General features: G+C 40.2%; 1 protein-coding gene across 2 annotated transcripts in view; it reads right to left on the bottom strand.

Annotated features, from left to right (window-relative positions):
- Nucleotides 1-2,707: 2,707 nt before the first annotated feature.
- Nucleotides 2,708-12,926, bottom strand: part of LOC139138249 (uncharacterized) — a 54,125-nt gene continuing 43,906 nt past the window's right edge. For both annotated transcript variants that reach the window (XM_070706555.1, XM_070706564.1), the window contains exons 5-7: nucleotides 9,454-12,425; nucleotides 7,657-7,841; nucleotides 2,708-6,680 (exon numbers count right to left, since the gene is read on the bottom strand). In XM_070706555.1, coding sequence (XP_070562656.1) covers nucleotides 6,312-6,680; nucleotides 7,657-7,841; nucleotides 9,454-12,425 — 3,526 coding nt within the window. In that variant the 3' untranslated portion in view covers nucleotides 2,708-6,311. The remainder of the gene's footprint in view (nucleotides 6,681-7,656; nucleotides 7,842-9,453; nucleotides 12,426-12,926) is intronic.

The raw sequence follows: 12,926 nt of genomic DNA, 5'->3' as shown, positions 1-12,926 counted from the left end.
AACAATGCAAATAATGGCATCAGTTTTTTTTATTCTCTACGTGTAAGTCGTTCGAATTTGTATGGAAAAAATCATCATTATTGTTCCGTTCACTACAATTGAACTGTTTGATGACGGTACAACCAGTTGAATTCGTAGTTTGGTTGCAGTCAATTGATGTGTCGTTGACATGTTGGCGCCTTTATGAATAGATGTCGTCCGGTCCTCTTCTACACGAAAACGTCATTTCCGGTGCGAAGAACAGTAATCAAAGCTTGCTTTAATTATCTTCGCGATTGTCATGTCGTATAACTTCCATGGTTTGTCAAATTATCCGTCAATATTGTCGAAATGTATTCCTTTTATGTTAGAAAACTGACACGTGTGGTTCTGAGGTCACACACTGCGTGTACAAAGTCATTAAAAGTGGCAGGTTGTCTTTAATGGTATTGTAAAACGCGAATTACTTTGTTTTCATTTTCATTACAGAAATCGTTTGATGATTTGAAAATATAGCGCAGGCAGGTTTTACTTTTCAAAGTCCAGGCATTGACAGAACTACTGATGTATTGTATTGTATTATGAGCGCCACTGATTCGGTCAACCCGTGACCTAAAGTCAAATGAAATTTTTAGAGCAATTTTTTATTTGCCAAGTAATGCCCGATATTATCATTTACTAATGTCAATTCTATGTAGAACACAGCAGAAAGGTCTGACAGATTTTGTAAAAAGGTTATGCAGGGGCATTGCTTGCAACAGTCAGGAGCAATTTGAAGAACAGCGCCCTCAGTCACGCGACATCGCCAGAGTCACTCGATTTTTGATGTACACCCGCACGAAGTGAAAAGGTTGATTGAACTGCAGGCGGCAGATGAGTCATGGCAGTAAGTGACCTGCGTCAAATAAACCGTGTGATTTTACGTCAACTAATTTAGATATTTCAAAATTTTGTCAAAATATGCTTGGCCGGCATTTCATGTGGTTTCCCAAAATTGGAAATTTAGTCTCTTCAGTTCGATTTCTCAATAGTATTCATTGACAGAATGACGTTGCTAGGTACGGCCATTAGATTGTGTTTATCCTTTTCAATTAATCACATGCCGGCTGATTTCTTGTCAAAAAGTATTAATGTAGGAAGAAATGCCACCGAGAAAATAACAAAAACAATTCTGTACTAGACTACTTATTTGAAGGGAAGAAAATAAAAGCAATCAGTAATAACGAAAGCCAGCTTTTAAATCCATACGTATTCAAATTTGAAATCGTTGCTAGACCAAAAGATATTATTGCCGGGCTATTTGAGAATGTTGCAGCCCTACGGGCGCCCTCGACGGTGATGGCTGTAACACTTTCGTTTCGTAATGCCGGGAAAAAAGGGGGGGGGGGCATCATCACGCGCATTTTTATTGCCTTGTCAAAGAATCAGATGTTTCGTAATATCAGGGGCAATGTCACACATTATTCATGATCATGTCAAGGAGTCATAATGTCATTTTTTGTCAATTTAAAACATATTTTCGTAATTTGTTTGTTCAAATTATTTGTTAAAGGGCACAATTGCTATGGTGTGAACAGCCTTGGAGACTTGATATTACTCAATCACTACATATGTATCCAAATATTTGGTGAGATAGGAATGTCACAATATTTACATTTTGGACGTATGTGGCGCTATACGGGTACTGTACTAGTCTGGTTCCCTGACCCATTTCCCCGGTAGAGGGCGTGGGGAAATATAGGGTCAGGTACCGGCTAATGTAAACATGGACGCTATTGGGTTAAAATAAAACAAGCTGTGATGGATGAAAGTAACACTTCTAACTTTTTCTCATCTTTCTTGGGTTTCGCACTTTCAGGCTCACTTGACACCAACTTCTTGTTTATACCACAAAGCCGTGGAGGTAGAAAGAAAGATTTTCTACCTCCATGAATTATCCACTGTGATTTAGCACACCTCTTAAACCTCTTTTAGAACGTTGACATGATGCCTGGCATTTTCCACGAAATTCGGACTTCATTCTATCCATCGAAATCAATCCTCGTTCACAGTTCCAACAAAGTTTGCTTTCAATTAGCTGTGATATCGCAGCAGTACTTGTGGCGTGTATCGAACGTGCTCGGGTCATTGGGGTCACGCCACAGTCGGCGATGACCTCAATGACCCTAGCGCGTTCGATACACACAAAAAGTACTGCTGCGATATCACAGCCAGCCTTCAATCATCTCTATTTCCCCGTACTTCTGGATTAATCCTTTCAGTTTATGTTTCCCGTCTCGTGTGCCAATGTTTTTGGTTCGGATACCAGTGTTCGAACATAATTCTGATCCAGTCGAATTTTGACCGGCGTTTTCATGGCAGCAGCCATATTTGTTGTAGCATGTTCTGTCAGGTGACTAACCTCCGCCATCTTGAACAAAATTCTGTTCAAGATGGCTACCCGGTACCTGACCCTATATTTCCCCACGCCCTCTACCGGGGAAATGGGTCAGGGAACCAGACTAGTACTGTACAAGCAGGACACCTTTGACATGTTCACCCCCAAAGCCATGTGAGTAGGTCTGCAATCTACACCATAAATCGCAAGCAGTTTGGGCCAAACCATGGTGATGAAGGGGTTTCATGAGCTGCTGAAAGGGTTAGAAAGGTTTTCAAATAATACAGATATACCAAAGTCTGACAGTCAGGAAAACAGGTGGAATTAAATGAAATCAGGAGAACAACCATCTCATCTGAGCAAGAAGACGAATTGTTTATTGCATGATTACGTAATGTACAAGAAAGAAAAGAAATAAACCAGGGCTGATATGACCAGCCAATGAACTAGACAGAGAAACGTAATCAAGCCGGTACATGGAAATCTATACGTTGTTAAAGTACACACTGATAACATAGGGTATCTAGTCACCTCTACCAACCACCACACCATCGAAGCCTGGTGCAGTGTTTTAAACTAAGAATGCTGGAGACAGGAAAATCGGTGGAACAGAGTTTTGTGTGTGTGTGTATGCTGTTTCATAATGTTGTAATATGCAACAAGCTGAAATATCACTAAAATCCTCCGCTGTTATACCCTTCTATGGACTAGGTGCTACACTGTGTACAATTTTTTTCCATTAAGAACTAAAAATGTTTTTGGAAATATCAAAAAATAAAAGAAACACAGAGCATATGGGACTGGTTTGGACAATTACCGTTATAAATACTGTAAAAAATTACAATACGGGTATCAAAGCTACATAGACCAAAAAAACAAATGTGTTACTAACACAGCTTTCTAAAAATGTGAACATTGTTTTGAGATTAAAGTTCTCATATTATCGTACACTTAGAATTCTTGAGAAAAAATCACTAGATCTACTGAAAAAACTTTGATGATAGAAAACATTTAAAAACTCCTATGGTCGTTGATTCATTCACCCCGTAGTGCTCTACTCTCTAAATTTTATTTTTACCGAAAAAAAAAATTCCGTCATAACATTGACCATCCAGAAAAGTTACCATTGAATGTGGACGCTAAGTAGACAGAACATTGAACACTTCGGCCGTGACTACCCAATCGAATAATGTAAGTAGACAATTGCTATGGCAACAAAACCTATATTTGGCATGTTTTGTTTCGGAAACTTTTTTAATGATTGAATTTGGAAAAAAATATGCAAAACCCACTTGGGCATAAAAGGTTTTGACATGAAATCCTTCCTCTAAGACACTACTATTTTAATGCTTGAAAAATTAAAAGTTTTTTGCTTCGTTGTTAGTCTCTATACAGACTGCATTTGATTAAAAGTATTCCATAATACGGTATGGTTATGACAAAGATAATAATATTTAGAGCATGCCGTGTGGATTTCTGTTCAAAATGTTTAATTGGGTTGTATCTACAGATGAACAAAAAGCAAAAATATATCATTATCAGAGGAGTGATTTGCGTTTGCACATTAGACCATTTTTGCTACAACTGGCCTTCAGCTTTCAGTATGGTCTGTTCATTAGAGCACGTCCAACTAATTTTTTTTTTCTGCTGATTTTCATTTTATACAAAGATTCATAATATTGTCCTTTGCGACAATGAAAGACAATTTTTTTTTTTGTTTCATTACGTTACAAAAAAACATGGAGGCTTTTTATCTCAAATACAAGGCAGAAAAAATTATCTGTGGGTGCTTGTACAGACATTAACATGTGACTTTATATACCACAGCAACAACAAAGAACAGGAGGGAAAAATTTGTGGCACAAGTTTAACATTCAAAATACTTATGATAACAATTGAAAAGAGCTGCAATTCTTTTTTTGAAAAAGTATACATTGCGGTTTCATTTGAAAAATGAATTTGCCAGGATCTACAAAAAAGTGTCATGTCAAGGGTCAGAGTTTACAAGGTCAAGTATAAAGGTCATTATGCATTATGCAATCAGCATACAGGAGTCTCACTTTTCTCTTGGAGGGTTTAATTTCTCCTGATGTGCAGCGTCTCGGAAGCTGTTATCCAACTGGGTGGCTGAATCTTACCGTTATAATTGAAAGATACAAATAGGCTCCCTAAGTTGCTGTGAATAGTGACATCTACCAATCAGATATAACCTTCTGAGCACTCTGCACATCACCCCTTTCATTTTTCTGCAAAAATTTCATGAGCTCCTTACAGTCAAAAAGCATGTGTAACATTCTTAGCATTAATTTCAAAGTTCTGATTCCTTTCAAAAGACGATAAAAGGTGATGTGTTCTTGAGTGACTACATGTCCTTTTGATAGAGTGTCATGGTCATTACACAAACCTGATCACCTGTATCATTTCCAAGCCCACTGGTGTTTTCAGATAAACAAAAGTGATGGGTATATTGAGCTTGAGGGCGCTGTATTCCAACTGGAGAACACCAGCAATGATTCTCGTATCTCAATCTTGCCTACTTTGGGAGCGCTGTATGTCAGCTTGAGAATGAAAGCAACAATTCTCTAGTTCCAATCTTGCCAAGGAAATAATGTTGTGTCTTTTTCTCCCATAAAACTGTCTTAACATCATTAAGTTGAGGTTGGTTCACATTCTACCAAAACAACTCATCCAAGATTACGAAGAACTAGAAAACAAAATGAAGTACACTTGGGAGCTTATAGTCCGTGATGTCGCATGACACTTACATAAACATATGCTGTATGCTGTGCAGTACAAGAAATACACGGCATAGCTCACTGATCTATCAGCTTTCAGTTGGTAACAGTTGTGTTCTGGACATTTATTTGACTTATCTATTTTTTTTTTGAGAAGAAAGCTTCAATTACAGCTGCTTCATCCTATCACGTAATGTTTTCCATGGAATTTTGCATGATAGAATATTACAAGGGGAATTGTTTATATTTCCAGAAACTAGTGACATAAACATTTATGTACAATCTGTGCACAATTTGTTCAACTTAAGGTCAGTAATTAGGCAAGAATGAATACAGGATTGCTTGATGCCTCCCCAGAGGGCAATATAACACAAATATTGACCCGAAACATTAAAAGTTTGATCAATCAACTTCTAAGCAATGACAGAGCCAGTACGATAAAAGACCTTGTGTCTTGAATAATGCATTACTTTGCATTTAGATTTGGATATTGACTTTGGGCATGGAGAAGCAAGTCTTGGAGCACAAGGCTGCACATAATATTATTATTGCCCCTCTACAGGGCAATAATTGTGTATTTGGACTGATTGAGGAGGGCAATAATACAAAAACATATGATGTTAAACAAAAATTATGCATGTGATTTGGAAATCGAAATGAATTCTGGTGAGTTAGATAAAATAAATTTTGGTGAGTAATCCTGTTTTTTGCTGAATGTCTAGACACATACCATGTAGGTAAAAACTGCTTTTCTCAAAATCTAAATATAAATTTTCCAAAAAACACAACACGTAATTGTTAAAGAGTCGGTATTTACAAGAATTCATTTGTGTTGACCGCTTTGGCAAAACAAATTTATCAATGTACTAGAACACACACCTCTGATTTAAAATAAAAAAAGAAATTCTAAATTTCCTAGTGACACCTTGTTTGGAGCATTTTTAAACAATAAAATACTTTCCCCATAAATATTTAGTACTATTTAAAATCAATAATTTTTTGAGTCGTATATACAAAAGTTTACCTCACATGAGGTCAATATAACTCTAGTTGACCTTGGTCAATTTAAAACAACAAACAGTGACCATGGCTGTTCATTACTGCCTACGATTAGAGTTTTTGCCGTCAACTATACAGAGATGGTCAATAACATAATATCTGGTAATCGATAATGCTTTAATATTGACCTGTCAATATCATAAATATCTGCCTGGCAGGATTTATTTTTCTGTTGTCTCACTCTCATCGTTTTCCTCGTCAGCGTGTTCTTCTGATTTGTCGTCTCCGTCATCGTCTTTTCCTCCCTCCGCGCTTTTGTCATCTTTCTCATCTTTCTTGTCCTCCTGCTCCTTGTGTTCCTCCTCCTCCTCGTCTTTCCCGTCCTCCTTGTCATCCTCTCCCTCTTTGCTCTCCTGGTGGCGCCGTTCATGCTTCTTCATGAAAGCCTTCCTGGTGAACCCCTTGCCGCAGATGGAGCAGACGTGAGGCTTCTCAGAGGAGTGGGTCACCATGTGCTGCCTCAGGTAACTCTTCAACTTGAAGGCTTTCCCGCAAATATCACATTTGTAATTCTTTTCACCTGAATGAACCTGCGGTGAAATAAATCACATCACATCAGAACTATGATAAATACATACGCAACTCAGTATACAACAACAGTCTTAAGACAGACAAGTTCTCACTTAAATAAATAAGAATACCTCCCATTTGCATATATACATATGCAGATATGGGAGCTAAAAACCAAGCCCCGTTGATCGGAATGTACATGTACTTGTACCCTACAGTTGGTCTGGCATGGAGAAAACAGCATGTAACTAGCTACTAGTGGCTTGGGAGATATGTATTTACTGTGAGGTTACATAGTTCTAGATTTCCGTTCACCCCCAATTGGCAGTAAACAGGTCCTCAATCATCATTGATAACAATGGGTTTGGGTCAAACCATGGTGGTGAAAGGGTTAAAATGTACAGAAACCAATATTACCATCCCTTGTCCTCATACACAGTGTGTAAATTTAATCTTGCCTGTAGATTCAACCATGCTATTAAAGCATGATGTGCCTTGGGACAGATTTTCTGACTCAAATTTTTACAATACTTTTCTGGTACATGTATACTGCTTTTCAGTGGACTTGTTTTGAAGCTCGAGGAGTTAATACGGATTTAACCATCTTGCTTTTGTAAAATCAAAAATTCATTTTTCCCCTTAGAGTTAGCACAGGCATTGTGACTGGGTTTGGAATTTTCAATGTCAGGAAATTTTAGGTACCGTATCTCTCAAGTACCAAAATTCATTTTCTACTCTCAATGAGATAGGTTGAAAGTTTCTATAACATAATATCTGGTAATCATGTGAAATACCTATGGTTTTGGCTCAATACCGCTTTTCACCGAGTTTGCCGATGGAGATTTCACCGAGTTTGCTGATGGAGAAGTGGTACTGTCTGGCGGGGAAAGGGTTAAAAAACAGCGGGCTAAAACCACAGTGTGGTTGTAATGGACATTACCAGGTGGACCTATGACCGAAAAAAATACTGTTGCCACATGGAAGATACCAACTTACCTGTTTTAGATGTGAATTGAGACCAGCTCGGTGGGCAAATCCCCGGCCACACTCATTGCATTCATGTGGTTTGTTACCAGTGTGGGTGTTCACGTGGTCTTCATAGTCTTGCTTTAACACCATCTGATCGCAGTGGCTGCACTGAACACGCTCCCTGCCTTCTCTGTACAAAACTGTACTGCCATCTAAAAAACGATGAAAGAATTTGAAAATGAATACGCATATGATAAATTTCCAACAACTTGCTGTGTGAAGTTTGTGACAGATGAGAGGTATCTATTGGGTATATGGTGCCAAAAGGCAAAGTAGATGAAAATTCCTTCTCTATTTAAAGCTGTAAATGTTCACAGGAATACTCAGACAATGTCATGAACAGCACCATTTTTTGAATAAATATATAACATCCAGAAAACTAATATTAAAAGACTTTTCATGGTTTTGATTTTAAGAATGCACATGATTCAGAAATTTTCAAAATTTGTATGAGGCATAACCACAACAGAGATCTGTATTCTGAAAGCTCAAGCTAGCACATGCCCCGGTCTTTTTTTGTTTTGCAATATCATAAAATACTTTCTCATAATTCCTAACATGCTCAAAATCATGCTGCTACATTACATATGAATACAACCTCGCTGTACTTTCTGCTGATATTCTCACTTTGCATACAGCAGCAATCAGATTGCATAAGTTTCTAGTTGATACTAGAAATTTTGTCATACTTTTCTGTATTGTCTGTATAGGACCACTGCAGACTGTTAAGTGAATTCAACAAATTTTTTTTGTACAGATTGAAAACCCCCTCCTCGAGGCCTCCTGATGTGAAGCTTTAAGAGTGTGCATTATTTAACTTGTCAATCAGTCTGTACGTAAATAATACTTGATATTGTTGTTGTTGTTGGTGTTGTTGTTATTGATAACTAATCGTAATCTGGATAAGAATTAACTTTTTTCAAGATACTGTACAGGATCTGTTGCGTTTACATGGCCAAAATTAAGTACTTCAACATACTTTAGGGAAAACAAATATAAACTTGTTTTCCAGAGCAAAACTACTGAAAATTTCACCAAAAGTTAGAGCCTTTGTCTCCTTAAAACCATATACACCTTATAGATAAAGCATAAAGGGGCTTATTAGCTTTATCTCTTTACAAAATCACTAACTGTGCACAATTTACACAGGAGAACAAAGGACTAAAACTACACAAACAGTCAATGTCAACAACCACTGATGCAAGAACCAGGGATTGAGGATTGCCCCTTTGGACTTTGGCAGCACTTTGTCCCTTTGGCAGAAATCTTCAACAGGACATTGTGCACATTGTGTTATCTAAAGTCTGGAAAGATAATCTCATATCAACCTCCTTATCCTATTTTCAGTGCACAAGTTCAGATACATTAACCCTTTCACCACCATGCTTTGTCCCAAATCCATTGTTTTCTATGGTAAAGTTGGACCTGTATACAGGGAACTGGGGATGAAATGGTTAAAGTGCAAAATAGGATTACATCATTCAGAATAGGAAAAGCAGGTAAAAGGCTGACCCTGAATCCACGGTTCTCCATATTCTATGCGTACAGACTAAGTAAGCCAGGGAATTTTATCTAGAATAAGTGTTTGGATCTGACATGAATTTTCTGCAAAGCAGAAACTACATCGTACACTGCAACGATACAGCTTGTGAAGAAGACACACTACAAGAGGTATTTTTCACTTGCAAGTGTCAAGACAAAGCTCTGAGTCCTGAATGTTTCTGAGAGTCACCTTACCTATTCAGTGCCACTACTTAAACTTACCAGTTTTGAGTTCTCCAAACTGTAGGCTGGTGAACGAGCATTCATCTTTCTCTCTGTGATTATCCAACTGTTCCTGCGAGGTGTGGACTTTCAAGCACTTGTCGCACTTGAACGCGTCGGGGTGCGTCACGTGATCCTTATCCAGGTGCATCTGCAGCTGGGACTGGCTGCCGAAGGACTTGTCGCAAAACGAGCACAGAAATGGAAGCATTTCAAGGTGGACTCTCATGTGCCGTTTCAAGTTCTCCTCCGATTTGAACGAGCGGCCGCACAGCTCGCACAACACAGTCTTGGACTCTTGGTCGGAGGTGTGCATATTTTTCATGTGTTGTTGAAGTCCGTTAAAGAGCCTGAAAGGCGCCGTACTGCAGCGCTTGCACTGCCAGCAATTGTCAACTTTGTGTTCATCAAGCATGTGCTTCTCAAAGCCCGTGACACTCGTAATGGTCTCCTGACAGAGATGGCACGTGAACTGCCGCGACATGTATTTTTTTGTGCCCGATTTTTTGTAGCTTCCCTTCTTTTTCTTTTTGTTCAAGTCAGAGGTAGCATCGTCGTTTGTGTCATTACACTCATTATGTGACGTGTTCCCATTGTCAACGTCTGTCTCATCTTCGTCCTTTTTCACCAAGGGCTCGTCGTCTATTTCCGCCGCTTTACCCTTGTTCATTTCTTCAAGTATGTCCAACTCGTACGCCTGCCCCTTGTCCGCATTCACCAGCTCCTTCTTGGGTGTTGATAGAGTACTGTCTCGCGACTTGCCAGATTTTGGCCTGGCAATTTGCTCATGCACATAGTTGATATGATTCCTTAACGAGCTCAACAGCCTGAACGCTTGGTCGCACTGGTTACACTTCCACGGTTTGACGACGCCGTGCTTTTCAAACATGTGCTTGTCAAACTTGGTGGCGTGGATGATATTTTCACCGCAGACTTCGCACTTAAAATGGTGCTTTGTCCATGCCCTGCGGCTACTACTACTGTTGTTCGGATCATGCTTGCTCTGGCAGTGTCTTTCATAGTTCTGGTACGTGCCAAATGATATATCGTTGCATTTCTCGCACTTAAACGGTTTTGTGACGCCGTGCATTTCGCTCATGTGTTTCATGTACTTTGTCGTCCACTTGAACGTTTCATCACAATCCTCGCACGTAAACGTCAACTTCCGATGCTTTCTCTTTTTCTTCGCGGAGGCGTCCAATAAAGACTTGTCTCCCTTCTCCTCCTTGTCTCCGTCATCGCTGTCATCGTAATCAACTTTGTCATCGGCATTCCTGACTTTCGGAAGCGGCGTGTTGCTTTCTTTGGTTTCCACGATAGCTGGCCTGGCGTCCCTATCGTCACTTCTCAACTTGGAAAGCGGTGAGCTGTCTTCATCTGAGTTGCTGTTGCTATCATTACCTTTGTCCAGGGTCACTAACGTCTCGTTCTCTTGGCCGAAGCTTAGCTTCCTCATCACTTCGCTGTCATCGTCTTCCTCTGGAAGGACTTCAGAGTTGGCCTTTTTGTTGCTTTCTTCCGACTCATCCTGACTCGGCTCTCCTTGGCTGCTCACTGCTTTGTCCTTCTTTGATTTCTTCCTCTTCTTCTCGCTCCCACTTTTCGTTCCTTTCTTCCTCTCTGAGCTGCTGTCTCGTTTGTCCTTTGATTTCAAATGCTTCACGTTCTGATGAAGTTCTGCCATTTCCAGCTGATATTTCGACTTATCTGATGGCGTTTCCAGATCGCTGTCGCTCTTCCGATCATCCTCCTTATCCTCCTCTTTCTCTTTCGTTGGCGTCACATCGTTGAGCTCTCCCTTGGACTTCTTAGATTTACGAGTCCTTTTTACTTTGGCTTCCTTTTCGCCGCCCGTTTGCTTCTTTTCGACTGGAGTGTCACTCTTCTCATAGCTAAATGAAATATCTGGATGGATAGTCAAAATGTGCTTCTCAAGCGTGGCATACAGCCTGAACTTCCTCTCAGTTGGGCAGTGTTCACACTTCCATGGCTCATTTATGCCGTGTTTTTCCATCATATGCCTGTCAAACTTGGTGACGTATCGGATCGTTTCCCCGCAAACTTCGCATGTAAATTCTCGATGTGTCCACTTGCGTTTCACTCTCTTGTCCGAGTCTTCTTTCTCTTTGTCCTTATCCTTCTTCCCTTTGCTTTTCACTTTCTCATCCTCGCTAGCCTCTGGCTCGGACTCTCTATCCGAGGCCGCTTTGCTCTCAGCCGAAGCCTCCCTTTGCCTCTTTCTTTTCACTGCCTCTTTTTTGTCCGGGCTTTCCGATTTCTGAGCCCGCTTCTTCTCCTTTTTCTTTTCAAAATGTGGCGTCGGAGGCGGTGAGTCTTCCTTCTCCGGAGATTCAGCCTTTTCTTCTGTATCTTCCCCTTTACTCTTGTCTCTCCTTGACCGCCTCTTCCGGTCTGATTTCACGGGACTTGGGGTCCGACTCTCGCTGGCACTTGCACTCTCCTCTCGCTCCGAAGGAGGGGCCTCTTTCTTTTTCTTCCTCGATTTTCTTTTCGGTTTTTCCTCCTTGGGTTCTTCAGGAAGAATGATATCATTTGGATCAATCATTCCGATGTCTGCTGGCACATCTGGCTCAGCAGCAAGAAGTTTTCTGCGTTTACTTTTCCGGGGGGATTCCTCTTCCTCCTCCTCCTCCTCCTCTTCCACAATATCCTCCTCATCGTCAGAAAGCTCCCTCTTTCGAGAGAACTCCTCTGAACTATCATAGGCTTCTGGAAGAATGGCAGCTGAAATTTCCCGATCCTCCTCCGGGTCAAGCCTCGGCATGCTGCTGTCACTTGGCCTCCTCTCCTCACTTCTCTCATCCAACTGATCCGGAATATCCAGCATTTCCTGACTGGTGGTGTCTTCCTCTTCTTCCTCCTCCTCTGGCTCAGGAGATGCAAACTCCTCATTGTGGATGGCAAAGAGTTCTTGATTTGGACCGATATCTCTCACAACTTTTATCATGTACCTAAACAAGGAAACGAAGAAATAATCAGTATTGGAGATTTTGATTCAACAGCCGATGTAAGCTAATTATAATATCAATGGCGCTGGTCAGGAACCTTTCAACACTGCAAACATGGCAGAGTCTAATAACCTCACACAAGCAGAGTTTTTGCTAAAGTTGGGGAATATTGGTAAATGATTTGTGAACCCCAGTAACATTACTGCAGCCCCCTAGACTGATTGCATCGATATACTAAGGGGAACCCCGGTAATATTTACCAGCTTACCGCCATTAGCAAAAACAGTGCACAGTGTGGTGTCGAAGTGAATTATCCCTGTTATTACAACTTCTACATGATCTGAACACAAAGTGTGGGTCTTATTTGGCCATTTCCCCTTGTGTTTTTTGATACTTCATACAAGTCATTCTCTACAGTCTAATTAAGAGCTTTATCACTTTGACCGGTGATTTTTTGTCTGATGACTTGTCATTGGTCAGTCACAACTTGAACATTTATCATAA

The sequence above is a fragment of the Ptychodera flava genome, chromosome 1 (genome assembly GCF_041260155.1).
Source record: "Ptychodera flava strain L36383 chromosome 1, AS_Pfla_20210202, whole genome shotgun sequence".
In the NCBI taxonomy this organism is placed as follows: Eukaryota; Metazoa; Hemichordata; class Enteropneusta; family Ptychoderidae; genus Ptychodera; species Ptychodera flava.
The sequence above is the reverse complement of the archived record's forward strand: the minus strand, read 5'-3'. Positions and strand labels throughout refer to the sequence as shown.